The 18,193-nt window shown below is 45.4% G+C and overlaps 1 protein-coding gene across 2 annotated transcripts in view; it reads left to right on the top strand.

The window, feature by feature from the left end:
* Positions 1-1,682: 1,682 nt before the first annotated feature.
* The window catches only part of MAPKAPK3 (MAPK activated protein kinase 3), a 52,366-nt gene continuing 35,855 nt past the window's right edge, over positions 1,683-18,193 (top strand). The window contains exons 1-2 of one of the 2 annotated variants that reach the window (XM_080606319.1): positions 1,683-2,124; positions 2,719-3,065. In XM_080606319.1, coding sequence (XP_080462445.1) covers positions 2,841-3,065 — 225 coding nt within the window. In that variant the 5' untranslated portion in view covers positions 1,683-2,124; positions 2,719-2,840. Of the gene's footprint in view, positions 2,125-2,718; positions 3,066-18,193 lie in introns of those variants that run through there. The other variant, XM_080606320.1, reaches the window with a different exon arrangement.

Here is an 18,193-nt window from a genome sequence, read left to right as displayed (position 1 = left end):
CTTTGGACTGCCCCACGTGGCCAGATTTTTGTGTTTGGTGTTTGTGTTTTGCCTTTGCTTTGGAATAGAGATACACTTTGTGCTTGGACAACCTATCCAAGATAGAAGAATGAACACAAAGAACAAGGGGATATATTTGCTTTTTCTGCCTCAGCTGTGGTCATCCCTGTCTACTGCAAGGCTATTTGATACTTGGGCTGTGCTGCAAAGGCTTTTTCAAAGTTTATGGAGGGTGAAATTAGCAGAGGGTTTGTGTAAGGCCTTATTAACCATGATTCACACGGGATTTTTAAGGTCTTTGCCATGTTTAAGCTTATTACTGGTTGCTGACAGAATGGTGAACTTTGCTAAAAGCACATATAGACAGTATCGAGTACTGAACCCAGATAAGCATAGCTTTCAAGAATGAATCACTTCAGGCAGTGATATGAAAACTGTTTCATATACTACCAGTTGAACTCTTCTGAGGAACCTTCTCAGGAGGCTTCCTAACAGATGTGTAGAACCAGCTAACTGCAACCAGAAGAACCCTGCCTTATCCTCTCATCTTTCCTCCTCTCTTTCCATGCAAATCTTATTTTGGAGTAGCTCATTCTTGAAATAGTTAGGAGGAGTCATAATTTCTTCATGAAATTCTTAGCTGCAGACACTGTGAAAAAATAGCAACTCCTTCAGTAGACATCTGTTTAGATTTTTGGCAGTTTCCCATGTCTAATGTTTTCCCTGGCTTTAACGCGCTAGCCACTGTAGTGACTGCTTGCTTTGGTCAGCCATAGACCCTGTAGGAGTTGCATGGAAAGATAAGAAGTGGGCCTTGAATGGGAGTAACAAATCAGTGTGAGTGAGAATATTCCTGAATTTATAAACTGAGAGAGCTGAGAGATTGATGTGTTTTCTGAAGGGTCTGGCCCCCAGTGCCTGTGCACTGGGGGGAGGACTGTAGCTATCTATTGCAAAGAGAAGGAAATCACCACCCAGGACAAATAAACAGTAGAGGCAGAAGCTGTGGGAAGGCAAGTAGGAGCAAGCTGCAGACTACGGCACGGTGTTAACTGAGGGCTTCCAGCCTGCCAGCTTACAGTTACGCACGCGTCTCTGAGACTGCCACTGCTGGAGGTGGTGCAAAGCCTGAGAAGGCTGGAAGCCAAACCCTGGGAGGTGAGGCTGGAAATGGCCGCGGTCCCCTGGGGCTGACCAGCCCAGAAGAGGTGAGCTGGACGGGGCACCAGGCCCTGCAGCAGCTCAGCTCGGCCGCAGGCCTGGAGGGAAGGCCGAGGCCGGAGGGCGGTGGCGGCGCATCCCGCGGCGGCCTGCATCCCGCATCCCGTTCGGCCGCGCCACTTTTTATCCCTTGGAGAAAGCGCTCATTAGCGCTTTTAATGATTTCCCTGACTGCAAGACCTCCGGAGGCCGTGTTGTTACGTAAAACGGCAGATGTATTTTTTAACTCGCAAAGCAGGCGAACTTTGGGCGCTTTCCGGCGGCACGGCTCCGTTCCGCTGACTCATCGTCGCGTGCAGCAGCACCGCAGCGGTTCGCAGCCGCACCGCGACGGCCACGGCCGGCGGCTGCCGCGGGCACCGGGCTCTCCGCGTCCCGGGGCCCGGCCGCCCCCCGGGGCCGCTCCCTGCCCGGGGCGGCCGCACGGGCGCGCTGCGGCACAAGGCCGCAGCCGGGAAGGCAGCCGCGCCTCTCCCAGCCCTTTTCTTCTGTTTCATTTATTATTTCTTTTCTTCGACCTGCTCCTCCCGGGGAGGAGGCCTTCGCACCGCGCCTCGCCCGCGGGCAGCCTCGGGCGCTTCGCCCCCGCTGCCCCCGGCACTCGAGGACCGCGGCCGGTGCCTCAGGGTCCCCCCGCCGCTAAGCACCCCCCTGCCCCTCGCCCTCCCCCGGGGACCGGCCGCAGGCTCCCCCCAGCGCGCCCCGGGGACGAGGCGGCGGCCGAGCAGACCGCCGCCTCCCGCGGCCCCCCGGGGCTCACCCCCGGGGCCAGGCTCCCCTCAGCGGCCCCAGGGCGCGGGGAGGCGGCGCGCACCTGCCCGGGGCGGGCGCAGGCAGACACCGCCCTCCGGGACTCCGCACCGGGAAGCCTCGGCTGGGGCCGCGCCGCGCCGCCACGGGCAGGTAACGACCTCCGAGCCCCCCCGGCACAGCCCAAGCCCCCTGCGCCTCGCTACCCCTCAGCGCCGTCCTGCCCTCCTCCTCCACCTCCCCTCGGCGCGGGGCTGAAGGCTCCGGCCCGGCCCGGCCCGGGGGGACGAGGGCCCGGCGCCCCCGGGGGCCGCGCTGCTGAGGGGCCGGGGCCCGGCGGCCCCCCGCGGGGTGAGGCGGCCCCGCGGCCCTGCTCGTGGCTCCCGCACGGCCTCGGGCGCTGGGGCCGCCGTGCGGGTGTCGGCACGGCGCGGAGGGGCGGCAGGTTGCCAGCGTGCTTCTGCAAGCTCCTCGGGGCAGAGGCCGCCGTCTCGTCGTGCTGCCGCACAGACTTCGGTCCGAGGCAATAAAAGCAGAAAGTTGTAGTGCGGGCCCATGGCTGTGTGCGTGGGACAGCTGGGCTGCGCAGCTGGGGCAAGTGTGCGTCCTGAGGGGAACCTCCCTCCCTCCCTCCGCCTTTGGTCTCCTGGGTGCTTGCTCACCTTGCTAGGAAAGAAAGCGGTTAGGTGGCACACAGTTAATTCGCATCCGTTGCTAATAGTAATGCTCATTTACGTTTTTATTCAGGGCTAAATGGCGAGCAAATGGACTATTTGAAGCATTGGGTTTGATCACCAGGAGGGACTCTGCAGAGGATAACCCACAGGGTATCTGCTGGGCATCTCGGTAGCCTCAGACTCTTCCCTGATATGGAACAAAATGAAGGTGAACAGGAATCCCAGCCAGAGAGCCACGTGGAGAGCAAGAGCATCGTGAAATCCTTGCCTGGGGGAGCAGCCCATGTCAAACTAGAGATAAAAAAGCATGCAGTTACGGATGACTACAAACTCTCCAAACGGGTGTTAGGGTTAGGAATCAATGGCAAAGTACTGGAGTGTTTCAACAAGGAGACAGGGCAGAAATGTGCTTTGAAGGTATGTAGGCTCTTTTTTTTTTCTTTCCCTTGTTTATGTTTTGGAGGCCAGGGTTCGCTTTTAAAGCCCCAGAAAAGCTACTTGTTCTGCTCCTCACATTTCACAAAGAGGGCTGCACGAAGAAGAACTCCAATACACGGGGATGTTTGTGTTGCTTACAGCATAGTGGCCCAAACCTGAGTCTTTTCCAGAAAATTCTGCATGAGTTTCTGTTCTGTGAGAAAGCTTGCTAGATTTTGAAGGAATATGTTATGCAATACTTGGGAATGAAACTGTTTTGGATCTTGTGCAATGAAATAGGTCTGAACTGGGAAGTATTTAAATGTCCGTTGGTCTTCAGGCTTTTCTCCCTTTGAAGTTGTTTTGAAGGGCACTATTAATTGTAGATGCAAAGCTGGTAGAGGCAGACTCACAAATATTCAACTTTGGAAGGAGGATCTCCTTTGGCCTTTTAAGGGGCATTTCCAGTTTACTCTGTTACTCTCCTCTTTTTCTTTGTGATCTGATTCCAGAAGGGTATTTATTACCTGGGAAAACACACACAACACCAGTATTGGCAAGTAAGTTTAGCTGTTAACTGAAAATGAGAAGGAATTTATGATGATATGCATAACTTCAATAAACGGACCAGTAGCCATTAATTAGAGAACATTAAGCTTGCCTGCCTTTCGCTCTGCAGCTTTTAACCTGAAGATTTCCTTGATGATTTTAGACCGCATGATAAAAATGAAAAATAATATTTTTTTTTAAACCTAACCCAAATGAGAACTAGCTTGGTTCAGTATGGCAGGACTGAAAAGCAGTTGAAGTAATTGTCATGAGAATGCCTTAAGAAATGTTACAGAGTTCTTGCTGAAGTTGATGTGATTAATTAGGATATTTAGAAGACTTTTGGGTACCCTTCTGCTTCATAAACCTCATGCTCTGCATTTGCTGCCAGCAGGACAAATCTGTTACTGGGCAGCCAGAAGGCCTGCCGGGGTCTGGATGTGGTCTTCCCTTTATCGAGCTAGAATTGCCATGCCCAGTAGATTTCTTGCACCCTGATGCAGGAGGCTGGAAATACCTGGTAGCTTTGTATATTAAAAATAATTTTAATAGGTGAAATAGAAAAGGTTAAAATACAGTAGCATGCTGATTAATGTACATGTTTCCAGCACTCTCATTTTCTTTATCACTGTTTGCGTATTATCTCCGTGTAGCTGACTCACAAAGGTTTATCATCAGGGAAACTGGAAGTTTTGGCAAACAGCCTGGGAAGCACTGGGGTTTCACACCTGCCCAGGGGAGCGTTGGGTTTTGCTACTCTGAAGTGTGATCCGTTAATCAGATCCTTCTGCTAAAATATTCATGGACAAGTGAGTTAACTTGAAGGGCTATCAACATTAATTTCCATACTTAGCATACTGTGATGAAGGATAGTATTCCTTCAAGTTAATATGGAAACTGTTCTGCTGTTTCTGAAGAGTTTAGCAGGTTCACTATTGTGGTGATTTTACCTTGCTGGGCAGCTGAATTCCACCACAACCGCTCTCTCACTTCCCCTCCTCAGAAGAAGAGGAAGAGAAGAAAGTATGCTGGAAAGAAAAAAAAAAAGGCTCATGAGTTGAGATAAGGATACGTTAATTAAAGGGAAAAGGAAGAGGGTGAAAAAAAACAAGCAAAGGCTGCATGGATGCACAGAGAGAGAGAGAAAAGAGTCCTCTACTTCCCATCAACAAGCAATGTTTGGCCACGTCCCGGGAAGCAGGGCCTCAATACGCATGGCAGTTGTGTGGGAGGACAGACGTCTTCCTAATGAGAGCCCCCCCCCTCCTTCCCCTTTCCCACCTTTTATTGCTGAGCGTGACATCACAGAGTACGGAATAGCCCTTTCTCAAAAACCTTCTGCTCTGTTGCTCCACACGATGATGTCACTGACATTTTGCAGGTGTTTGGGAACGCTTCCCTGTCTGGATCAGTCCATGGCAAATGGCAGGGCGGTGTTTCCATCCCTGGGGCAGTCGACTCCAGGTGGACTGGAGGCCCCTCCAAGTGAGAGCAAACTGGCCTGCAGTCTGCTGCCAAAGGGGTGGAGAAAAATGCATTAGTGATGTCAATAGCACTTGGCTGCCTTTGACTCCAGTTTGTATTGAAGTTCTAGCAGAAATTATAGCAGCAGTTTTCCTAGGAGAACTCCTTTTGGCTGCTGTGTTTCCTTGCAGTTCACGTACCTGAGCTGCTAGGGTCAAGGTAGGTTTCACCATCCCACTTCCTCATGTCTTCGCCAAGGTCATGCAGATAAAACCACAGGGTGCCATGCGCTGTGCGTCCCTGGTACTCTCTGCCTCGAGCAGGAAATTGCTGACTCTTAACGGATGAGATACTGCTCCGTCTGGGTGAGGAGGAAGGCATACGTTCTTCAAGGTGCTGGACCTGTTGGGGCAATTTCTCCACAACCGAGATGCAGACCCGTAGTGGGGCAGAGAGATTTTCTTCATATTGCTGAGGCTGGCTGGACGCAACATCCACCGTCGGTCCCATCCCATCTCTCCAATTCATCGCTGCCAGCGCGCTGGCGTGTGATGCCTGGGCAGTCCGTACAAACTTCCGCCACATGGACCGTGTGTGCTGGACTTCGTTAGGATCTTTGCATGTCTGGTCATTGTCCAAATCACTATAAACCATCTCCAGCATGGCTCATTCCCTCAGGTGCTGGGGACATATTATATACCATTCACACTTCAGAGGTTTTATGGAAGCATTTTAAAATAGTTGTCATTCGAGAGCACAATCCAGTGGCATCAGGTGTGCTCCAGAACAAATTTTGTAGCTCTCCAGAGGGGAGATTTCCAAGGGGAAATACATTCCTTTGGATACTACCATCTGTAAAATGTTTTAATTCAGTGCTGAGAGCTGTGGAGGGGGAGAGAACTAAAGTTGCTGTGCCATGACAGAATGTCCTCTGCCTGATGGGGAGGAGGAACCTGTAGTAGATCCTCTAACATCAGCTTCTGTTTAGCATTGAGTGACTAGGCCAATTTTTTTCAGAACTTTTAAAATATATTGAAGACTGAAGTTTGCCGTTGCCAAACTGGAGTTTTGTCAGTGATGGTTAATATATCACTGAAATTGTGTTACGTATGTGTGTCATTCCCCCAGATGTGGAATGTGTGCTCTTGTCTTCCAAAATGGACAGAAGTATGAAGATGTTTATGAGAGCTCTAGGGAGCTTAAATGGCAGATAATACTTTGCTGCTTGTGTGCATGTATTTCTCATTGTTATGAGTTTAAGTGCTGAATAAAAAGTTAAATATGCAATTAAGCAAAATTGCCAGCAGCCCAGAGAGAATCTGCTATTCTCTCCAAAGATGGTCTAATGAGAAGATTACCCAACAAGGAAGGATAAAAACTGTGCTTGGTTAATTGGCAAGAATAGAAAGGTCTTTTTCCTAGCCCTGAAGATATTTGCAAGGATGAAAATATTCAGAGAAGTTTGCCGTTGTTTCTTGTGAAACCTGAACTGGGCCATGCAAGTCCTGACCCTGCTCCAGCTGGAACTTCAGAGCAAATCATCATGAAAAAAACCAACGGAAACTTTGGAAAAAAATCTGTTCGGAGACAACTGCAGTGCACAGCTCTGTGTAGGGACAATAGGGCCTTGGTGTTTCAGCCTTGCAATCGCTCACACTTCTTAGGTGCGACGGCTGGGTTATCATTTACTTGCAGGAATAGAAAGTGGAGGCTGTTGAAGCTGTCACAAAAGAAAACCCTGGTCTGACAGGTAAAGAGAAATAAAAAGATTGATTTGCAAGCTGAACAGAAAAAAACTAAGGGCTGCTAGATGGATATTTTTTTTTCGTGGAGGTTTGCTTGTGCAGTATCCATTGACATCTGTGTATATTTGTGGACAGATACTTCAAGTGTGAATGTGCTCCCTGTAACCTGCTCCCAGGAAAAGAAGAACATCACTCCTGCTGCTGAAGATGAAGTGTGATAGTCTGTTCCCCTGCACAACAAACTTGTCCATTAAAGAAGCTTCTGATTTGGCAGATGGCACTGCTTTCTGCCTGCAGTTTTTTTTTGTTTGGTTGTGTTTTGTTTTGTATGGGAACAAAGCCATCACAGCCAGGATCTGCATAGAAATTACTCAATGGAAGGAATTTTAACTGAGACACTCAAGAGGAAAGGGCTCAAATAGGCAGAGACGTTCATCTCCAGAGCCATGTTTCAGTCGAGGTCTACATGCTGTAACTGGGAGGTCCTGCTGTCTTCTTTAGTCTGTGTCTGTAATTGGAACTAGTTAGGATTTCACTAATCGTTTTAGAGTGGTAAAACACAAGACGTCCTCCCAGAGATGCTGCGGGGTTTTGGTTATTTTCCTAAAGTATTACGTGGCTTAGCTTACTCTGCTTGGCATTATGATTTGCTACACGCTTTAAAAATGTGTTGTCAGCTTTGTTTCTGTTAGATTGAAATGCCACACACATTGCTGTCCTGCTACAGAAAACCTAATCTGTTTACTCAGACACATAATGACATTTTGGCTGAATAGCACTGTTTGCAAATAGGGAGAACACTGGGATTTAGAAGGGCAGAAGCATAAACAAAACTGGTCTGCAGGACTGGCCTTCCAGAAGGCGACTGCTTTTTGGTCCATCTCTTCCTTGCAAATAGAAAAACTCGTATCTCTTTCTGTATTTGATCCAGAAATAGCAGTCAAGTGAAGTCAAGTCACTTCTATTTTTATCTTTTCTTTGCCAGCCTGCCCTCTTCTGTTCACTTTACCTTTGGGGGCTAAAATGTAACCCCTGCTTCTTTACCACTGTCATCAGCCTGGGTGTTCTGTGCTGTTTTTCCCCACTCCTCCCTCTTTAGGGAGAGGAAACTGGAATAGCTGACTACCTGTGAGGGTAAATGTGGGCTCCTGGGCCTTGTCTTCCCATGGAAAAAAAATCCAGCTCTTTGTTCTTTTCCCTCGCTTTTTCTTTATTTGTACAAATTCCTGCTAATTGCTGTCAAAATAATGTTTCAATGTACCTACCTTATTTTTGCGAAAGATGGTAGAAAGAGCTCAGAAAGGTGGGATCAAGAAATAGGAGCTAGAGACCATTCTTTTGCTGGGTTGTTGGCATTTTTCTGCTTCTGCGGTTTTCAGGATGTTTCAGGATGTAAGAAGTGTTACATGTTGGCATACTCTTCAGCTTCGGTAAAAAGATGTTGCTTCTTTCCAGGAGAAGAAAAGGAAGGTCAGTTCAGACATAGCAGCAAAACAAAGATCCTTGGAACTTCAGGAAAACAAAGTGCATTGTTTTATGAGCAGTTTGATACTTTTGATATGAAAACTCACATGAATAACGGTAAAGTAGTTACAGAAGTTGCTTCTTCCCTAAGCACAGTGTACACATGCCATATACCGTGTCTGTCTTCCAGTCGTTCTGAGACTTTCAGACTAAGGTGGAGTACATATGAATGGACCTGCTAGTTCACAGGTCTTATCCTCTAGAACAAATAGTGAGCTAAGCAATGACCTGCCTCATGGAAAATGTCCTGTGCTGCTAAATGCTAACAATGGGTACGTGATTTGCTGATTTGAAGACAAACAGGTGAAGCCCAGTCATTAAACAAAGCAAAAAGCAAACACTAAAATGAACAGGCTCCTTTTCTTTTAGCTTTAAGGTACTTTTGGTGAATGATATAAATGATAATAATAGAGTAGGAGTCTCTACTGTAATCCACAAGAGTATTAGCATAACTTTGTACTCAGGAGGAAGCAGGTAATAGAGAAATTTTGCAAGAAATCATTACCTGTAATGGATCTTGGAAACCACACATAGGACTACATAGAGAATGTGGTTCTGCTTTCCAGAGTGGAATCACTGAGGAGAAAGATAGTCCTTAATTTCATTTAGTCTTGTGAGCTGTGTTTTTGCCTCTCACTCAATTTTCATGTTTCTGATTAAGTTAAATAACACTACATCACATAAGCTAATCACTGGATAGTCTGTTTTCAGTTAGTATACCCTGAAGTCAGATCAGGGTTGCTCACAAGCAGGAGACTGTACAGTCAAATGATCTGTTTTGCAAGTTATCTAGAGGGCTGGTACTTTTAAAATACACCACAGGCAATGCATATAGAGAAAGTGAAGGTTATTTTAGGCTGATGATTGATTGTAGAACAGGAAATGTTAACAAGCATCTTGGATGCTATAGATTGCATTTTTAGAAGAGAAGAAAATTATGCCAGATCAGGAATGAAACGTTTCAACATTTCAGAGCAAGGAAGAATAATGTTGTGCTAAGCTACAGCTGTGGTGGGAATTCAGGGGAACCAAGTATAATTGTTGGTTAGGTTTTGTGCAGGATGAAGGAGCTCTTGCTTTACTGGAGTGACTGTGTGTTTCAGGAGGAAATTAGTACTTTAAGTGAAATATTCTGTAGTTCCCTCTTACCTACCACGTTTCCTGCAGCCTATTTATACTGGTTTATCTCATGCTACAGTAAATTCAGTGTCAGTAACACAGCTGAGTATGAGTAATAAACTCCAGGAGCTATGTGTTGGTAGATCAAAGCCAGAAACAGTGTAAAATGAACATGAGTTCAGAAAAGTTCCAGTCAAATGGCAGCCCCCAGTGTATGGAGGAGTACCTAAAATATGGATAGCATGAGACTGGTCCTTGAATTTTATCCTTCAGTGCCAATCTTGGTAGGGATTACGTAAACATGCACAAAATACCTAAAATAACATCCAGTCGATTAAAAAGTGGGTCATTTCTGCTGCTACAAGAATTGTTTTTAAACCAGTGAGTCATTCAAGACCTGAGTCTTTCAGCACTTGGTACGTATTTGGGCCAGAATGGCACTTTTCAGAGCATGAGTTGGACTAGTTAATTAAAAAAAGGTGGACTTCATCAATTTACTTTGATGATCTGATATTCTTGACTGGTCTTTCCCCTTATTTGAAATATAACAAGAAATTAAAAATAAAAAATAAGATATTCTTGGTCTGAAATAATAAAACCGTGTGTAGTGAATACCTACTAGGTTCAATAGCAGTTCATAAAGTGCAAACAGAAAGGTAAATGCTATAAAACCCTTAAATCATCTCACAAAACATACTGTGTAGCTGCAGCTTTGCACCTACTGTGTTCTCTTCCAGTTGACTAGCAAGCTGGCACAAGTTGTACCCTGACTTGCGTAGCAGCAAAGCTCTGGCAGATCAAGGTGTGCTCCCCTGTCTTTGCCCAGACTTAAAGATCTCAAAGTGTTATAGGTTTGCGTCTTACTTCAACCTTGAGGAACGTGCTTAAAGGCGGACTGTGCGTGTATGGGTCAGATGCAGCTTATCGGCTGACATCCTCTTTAGACTAGGAGACCCTTCTTTTTTCTCTCCCTCCTCCCTGTAGAGTCTAAATCCTCATGTTCCATTTGACTAAAGGAAAACCTTGCTGATTCATGCTGGCTGGGACTCTCCTTCCAGATAACTGGATTTTGCAAATTAGCTTTAGTTGCAAGGGAATGATAAGGAAGAATTTTAAAGTTCATCTACTAGTCAAGTGACTTCTGCCTCATTTACTTACGGTAATACCGTGGAGAAAGATGCTCAGACTGGAAAAAACTGATAACATCTTCTATAATTTCAGAAGAATCAAGGCTACACCTGAGTATCATGGTTCACGCGCATCTTCATTTTTTTTTCCTTAGTGCATTTTTGTCCATATGCGGTAGCACCCCGTATAAGAGCAGTCTTGTCTGCAAATAAGTGACTTGTCATGGTAGCCTGCTGCCGGTTAAACTGGAAAAAAAAGAGATTATCTTCATGCTGTGTTAAATTCACGGGAAGCATGAAGGAGGCTGCCACTGTCATTGGGAGCAAGAGCCAAAGTGAAACTAAGAAACTTATTAGATGAATCCTGTGCACATGAAGACTCTTTTGTGCTAATCAATTCACTGTATACGGCAGCTTAAAAAATAAAACATTTTATTTATTTACATAATCATATATACCATGTTGCATCCCCAAATGCTTTTGTAGTTACTATTTACTCGACCCTGAAAAAGTTCCCATTTCTCAGATGATGTGCATAGGTTTCCTTGTTGTGGAATTTTCCGTGTCAAATATCTCCTTAGAATGCCAGATTTAAGGATCGCCTGTAATGTTCAGATAGCAACAGTGTAGCTGGCTGTGTAGCTGTCCTCCTTTCTTTGGGTAAGGTGGAGTTGTCCGACCTGTGTGCTTTGTGGCTCTTGTACCTTGAGAAGACATGGTGGTGTTCACGGAAGGAGCGCGGCAGAGATGCGGCCGGCGGTGGAGATGGGCAGGGGGCTCCGGTCACTACGTGCGAGGCCGTGAGAACTGTCGGGCATCACCGGAGTGCTCTGCTGGCGGGGTCTGTCTGGATGAGAGCGTAGAAATTGTGTGGATTGGGGTATTTTACACAGACTTCCTAAGTATCTAAGATGATTCAAAGCTCCCTAAATGAGATTAAGCTATAATGCTCCAGCATTTTAATACCCCAGGAGTGAAGGGAGAGAGAATTCTTGCTCAGCATGTAAATTACGTGTGGCCTCCTAGTTCCTGAATCCTTACAGTATACGGCATTTTGCACAGAAGCTTCCGTGACCTATTTTAACAGGAAAAATAAATATTGAAATTAATTTTCCCACCAGAAATGTTGGTTTGCTGAACATAAAAAAGAAACAAACCAAACCACTCCAAATGTACTATCTCTGCGAGCTATTTCAGAAGTTTGGGCCAAGGAGCCAATCTTATTAAAGTTGCACAGCTCACAGATCTTAAATCTTGCCAGTTCAAGCTCTGGCTCTTCTCCATGGGCTTTTTCCCAGGATGATTTTGTCTCAAGTCCTCTCAAGTACACTGGCCTTCCAAGCAAAGCCCTCAGGCAGCCCCCAGGGCCTGAGGCAGCTGGGGTTGAGGACAGATTGATTAAGCCAATTGTAAGGGGAGGGCTCAGAAAAACTCGTTTGTTTGTTTGTTTGTTTGAACAGCATTTCTAAAATACATAAACTCTTTGGAAGCGGCAGGGTATAGAGTGACTCATGCTCTACGTCCACTGAACTTTCTTGTGTGGGGAAATTTTGGCTGGGGCGAGTAGTTTGCCTAGGTGTGAATCAGCCGTCAGCCCTTATGAAAGCACCGGAGTAGTGATTTGTAACCGCAGTCGGTTTCTATTTTGCTGGGGGTTGGATTTGGGTTTTGGTTTTGTTCTCAAGGGAGAGCAGTTAAAATCTGGATGGGGAGCAGCTGCCTCGCGCACCTGCGTTCTGCGTAGGACCAGCGAAGGCCTGTGGCCTGCTTCGGATCAAACCGACCGTGTGTTTCGGGGATGCAGGGACCTTAAAATCCCCCTTGCAGTGCCACAGGACCCACTGCTGGGTCCTGCTGTAGCCACAACAGCGCCCTTCTTGTTCCAAGGATGAGCAATAAGCACCCTTCCCTCGCTTGATTTTTAACCAGAATTGTATTTTTTGGCTGCTGTGGGTGAATTCCCCTCGGGGCTCTCCTCCCATTCCCACTGTCGCTTTCAGTCAGCGTGGCTTTGTGAAAATCAGCCTGGTTTCCTCAGCAACGGGGCTGTCTCGCCAGGGATGTCCCCGCTGCACTATGAGGCAGGCGGGGAGGCCCCGCGTTCCCGGCCTCGCTGCTGCCGTGCAGGCCCTTGCTGCAGCCACACTGCGGCACGTCTCCGTCGTCTTTGTGAGGAGGAAAAGCCCTTCGTTTTGTTCTGCTCTTCCCCTTCCAACCGATTTACGGGCAAAGTTTGACGCCTGGGCACGGGACGGGGCTTGGCGGTTGCTTGACGCTTGGAGGCTTCCTGTTCTTTCAGGCCCTCCCTCCTGAAGGGCGCTGCTCTGTCGTCTGATTTTAAAGAGCTTTTCTGTGAACAAAAGAGCGCTCACGTACATGCAAAACCTGCAGCGGTACGTTTGTGGGGAAGAGTAGCGCACTGGTCTTTTTGGCTTACATTTAATGTCTGTTTATGAATGATGAACGTGAAGAATGGTCTGTCCTTTTACCTTGCCCAGTAATGTGAAACCAAAGGAAAAGCTGCTCCAGTGAAAGGACTCATGGTCTTCCAAGGCAACCATCCCCTTAGGATGGCAACTAAGTGTTTCTGTTGCCCTTGAGAAATCGCATTGTTTGAAGGTGTTTTCTCATACATAGTTAACCTGGGAAATTCATTGCCCCAGGAACTGAGTGACAGTGGCACTGTGAAGAATTTGAGAGAAAACAGTGCTGCTCTGAGCATTGCAAACGGGAAGAAGAAGAAACCCATAGTGTCAATACACTGTACAAATCCAGCCATGGTCTTCTAGATCCTCCTGCTACAACTTGTAATTACAAAACCATCAGATAAGTAATGAAGCTCTGAGCTTCAGAAGGCATCTTGCTGCTCGTCTCGGGCTAAGTGCGTAGCTGCTGTAGGTGTACGGTGTCCTCCTGTCCAAGGAGAGGGAGGTGGAGATTTGGCCTCAGCTCTGAATAATGCCATTCACTTGCATAATAGTTTCATGTAGGGTGTGTCTTCCTGGACAAGTTGTTCTTGTCTAAACTAGGGTGTAAATGCACAGTGCGATACATTTTTCACAATGCCTATTCATATTCAAATCTTTTTTTTTTCCTCTTGTGAAGGTCAGGGCAGGAGAACGCTTCTATCGATGTGTTGGCCCGTGGAAATGCAAACAATATAATGCTGCTGGAACTTTTTTTCAGGCATTTTCTGCTGCTTGTTTTCACCTTTAAGAGAAATTACAGTAAAAAGCAACTGCTGAAGACAGTTCGTTCCATTTAACCAGAAGCTGAAACTTCAAAGAAATTGGAAGTTAATGCTTTAAACAGGCTCAAATACATGATGAAAGCATGTATCCAAATGCTGATATGGTTTCAATTCAAATTTTGGGTTCCTATTAATGGCTTTTAAAGACTAAGCATTGTTGCTGCAATTTAGAATAGAAGCGCAACCTGCTTTTTGTAGCTGGTTGTATTCTTGTTCTTTATTTCTGTTCCTTTCCTTACCAAGTAACTGGCTCTGTGGTGGAGTTTGTTGTGCACAAGTCATTCCTACAAAGGGTAAAAACTTTAGATTTTGTTCAGCTTCTAGTGCCTTGTCTACTGGAATTAGGTATTTTACGAGGCCTATCAGGATTAGTTGGGTGGGTTTCCAGGTGACTGTCTTTGTCTGGAACCCAACAAAGTGACTTCTCACAGGATTTCCAGCACCGGAGTACAGGGAAACAGACTGATAAAGTGAGAGTGGTAGATGAGGAAAGGTCAATTAATTTAGAAGCAGTTTCAGTTCTGGTTGATTGGCATCGAGTGGAATTTTCCTCCAGTCCCTCAGCTCTGTAGTAGCTTTTTCCTGATGCTGAGATGCTGTGATTAAAGGCCTCTTGAAGGTGGAGGGAGTGTGAGAGTGGCTTTTAGTTCCAGTCACACTTCAGAAACCCTGATTGCCAGGCACGCCTCTATTTTGGCAGGTGAGTGTGACTGCCTTGACTTGAGCTGGGGCCCTATGCCTGTTACCGTTGAAAAATGGGGCATTGCACTCAAGATCTGCAAAAACTAACCTCTTAATGCAGTAGGGAGGAGGAGAAAACAGCAATATGCATTATTGATAAAAGGCTTCATACAAGAGCAATTAATTCTGAGTCTTTCCCACCTCTCTGCTGTCTGAATCACTGTTGTGGAGGTGTGAGGGAGGGTGAATGATTGCAGTGTTGTATGTTTGTGCACAAAAGCCAAGTCTCACAGGGGAAATCTGGAGAAAGTTCTCAAAGTGTTGGTCCAACACAGCAATAATAATTTTTTGTTAAATCAAAATATTCCAAACTGGTAGTTGGCATCTCTGGCAGTCTTGACTTTGGCAGTATGAGCTAATAACCATGTAGGACTGCTCCATTTACAAACTAAAGCAGGACTTTGCCTGCATCACACAAGCAAAGGAGCGTGTTTCACAGGAGAACAATTTGGGAGTAAGAGATTGCTTTGAGCTTGGAGCGCAGGTAGAGGCAGCGTGAGACTAGGCCGTGTGGCCGTCCTCAGAGCAGAGGATGGGAAAACACCCATGATGCTGGAGTTCTTCACATCATCTTTCCCATCTATCACAAGCATTCAAGGTTGTGAACAGGTTTGTGTTCTATTTTTCTGTTAATGCAGGCATTTTAAACTTGAACATTTGAGCCCATTCAGCGCACTGTGACTTTGTAGTGTGTGTTGAACAACCATTTTCTAACGCAAGTCATGCGTGTTCCAAAGTGTGATTTCTTCAGCTCTGTTTCTTAAGGATGCTCTGACATGCTTAGTCCAAAAGGGTCATTTCTCTCTTCTGAAACTGATCTAGTGGCCTGCATTTGAGCAAGATAGAATAGGGATAGCCTCAGCTGGGGACAGGGGAGTTGTTAATGTCACTGCTAGTCTCTAACTTCTTACATGTGCATGGCACCCCAACTACATCACAGAGGAATATTGCACTGTTTTATATTAAAAAATGAATAACAGTAATGTGTTCTGTTTTAACTTGGTTCCCTACTGTGCAGAGGATTACCAGTAGACAACTGCATGTCATTACTCCCTTCATTATGTGCACAAGAGCGTTGTTTGCTTATTTTCTTTGGTTGAGACGAGCACTGCTAATATATTATTAATGTGAATTAAGGTTCTGTTTTATGGCTACTTCTTATTACCCAAAGGTTCCTCATTTTCTCTGAAGGATGATATCTTTCAAAGCTCCCTAGTACATCAGTTGTACAAAAGAGTTTAACAGAGTAGAGCTCCTTCTATTTCAACTACTTAACTCGAAGCAATGCAAAGGAGGCATGACTTTTCTGATGGGGTGACCCTGCTGAGACTGGCTGTATTGTTCAAGCCTTCAGATAACACTTGTCTTGGTTAAAGTTAACTCTTATTTTTGAATAAAGTTAATTCATGCTTTCACACCACAATTTAAATCTGCAAGTTTTTCATCTTGCTACCTTATACTTTTGCACTGTAGTCAATCTTTAGATTACTGCATACGTTTTGCTGCATGATCACGCAGAAATCGGTGCTGATGTTTCACATTTCAGCATGCATCTGCCCAGGGTGTCTGGCATCCCTGCTACCAAACCTGTGGGGATTTTCTTTTTCTCTTTGCTTTTAAAAATGGTTTAATTCATAAAACTTTTTGGTAAAAAAAAATAATAATAAAAATCCCATGCAGATTCTGAGCTTTGTATTATTGTGTATCGGTTGCTAAATATTGCTTCTGAGACATTAGGCACAATGATCTCTCTTCTAGTTCAGTAGGACTGATCACCATGGATGGCTGGTAGCTGACTGCTTGTTTTGTAGGGGATGTGTCTGGGAGGGCCAAAATCCATATTCTTGGGACCTCTGTCATCCCTGTCCATGCCTGGGAGAACTTCATCCACGGATAACCATGGCTTTTTTCTTCCATTCGGTTCATTCCATGCTTTTTAAGGTTTTTTTTTTTTTTTTCTGTGTAATCAGGGCAGAAGTTGATTCCCTTCCCTGCCACCCCCATTTTTTCTGCTGTTCATTTTCTGGAAGGATTACATTTTAACTGCTAAATGTCAGTAAATGTCAATTTTCCCTACTACCCCAAAACTTCTATTTCATTACATTCCCTTCATATAATTTTTATTAATCTGTGAGACATCCCTCTTTGCAATTTTTCCCTTTTTTTTCCTCTAAGATCCATTTATTATTCAATAAATAGAAACTCATTTTGTGAAGTATGATTAAATTTGCTGTTGATTTTTTTCCAAACCACTAAATTTGAGGTTTTCAGTATCTATTTTTCATTTAATAAGACCTACATTGAAGGAAGAAGTAAAAATGCTTTCAAAAAAGAACAAACGTTTGCAATTGAACTTCTCCTGAGGCCAGGTATCTGGTATCCATATCATCTCTGTACCCTGCTTTCTCCTTGCAGTTGATAAGCTCTTCAATTAGTTGGTTTTTAAAGATTCTTGTGTTTTTTGTTTGTTTGTTTTACATTAGTTATATAGAAATGTAGGCTCTGGTATTTGATTTGCATGTCTCCTTTTTTTCTGAAATCATAGAGCTTGCAGGCACAAAATAAAATGTTATTCTGCCCTTTTTTGCATGTTTGACTATATATTTTTGTGATCACAAGAGTCCAAATTTATAAAAAATGGGACAAATAAACATTAATTAATGGGAAGTGTAGCCCACTAGAGGATGGTTAGTAACCACAAATACACAACAAAGTCAAACTGGTAGGATAAGTAACTCAAAAACATTAGATTCCTTTCTGCCTTTTTCCTGAAAAATTTGTTGGAGTTTGGCTTGAATTAGGAATTCAGCTTTGGCCTTATATCTATTTTCTCACTGGCTATGAAAATAGAAGTCAGTAAGCATTGCCATTTCCAGGAAGTCATCAGGCTCATGTGCATAATATAAATCAAGGATGTAGGAAAAAGTCCCGAAATAGGTGGCACGCTTCTCCTGAGATTCAGCATAACTGTTCTGCATTTGGGCTTCTGGTCACCCCACAGTAACCCGGGTTTCTGCAATTTAACATCAGACCCATGAAGCGTACGTTCCAATTCTGACATTTATATCCACAAAGATTTATAGCTTACATCTTAAATTTGCCAAGTGTGTGAGGAGAAAAAATCGGATGTGTGAGGCTTTTACTCAGCAGAATATACCGAAGTTTCCCTAGTTGTTTTGTTTGATTTAAGTGCTCCGATGAGAAACTTGGAGGAGCTGCGAGGCAGCTTTGCCCAGTACTTCTGCTCTTTGGCTGAAGTACTTTGACATGCAATTTGCAGGCTTGGAGGGCGTTGGGAAAGGGAGTCCTGTGCCCACCGCCTGCCGGGCTGCACTGCAGGTACGTGTGTGCATTGCTGCCCGCCTACAGAGCTGCTCGGGGATACAGCGCGCAATCACCGCCCCAGCACGACTCCCTCTGAGGGACAGACTGAGTGCACAGGAACAAGAGGATCCTCTGGGAGTTCTGTATCTGTTATTTCAGTGTGCATGCTCTCCATTAATCTGATTTTTTCCTTAAGGCATAATCAGATCTCTGGGACAGCATCTCCCTTACCACCTCCAGGTGGCTCCTCTGGTGACGTGAGCCAGGTACGAGGGGGGAGCAGGT

This window comes from Anser brachyrhynchus (assembly GCF_964034855.1).
Source record: "Anser brachyrhynchus genome assembly, chromosome: 10".
NCBI classification, from domain to species: domain Eukaryota; kingdom Metazoa; phylum Chordata; class Aves; order Anseriformes; family Anatidae; genus Anser; species Anser brachyrhynchus.
This window is presented reverse-complemented; position numbering and strand designations above follow the sequence as displayed.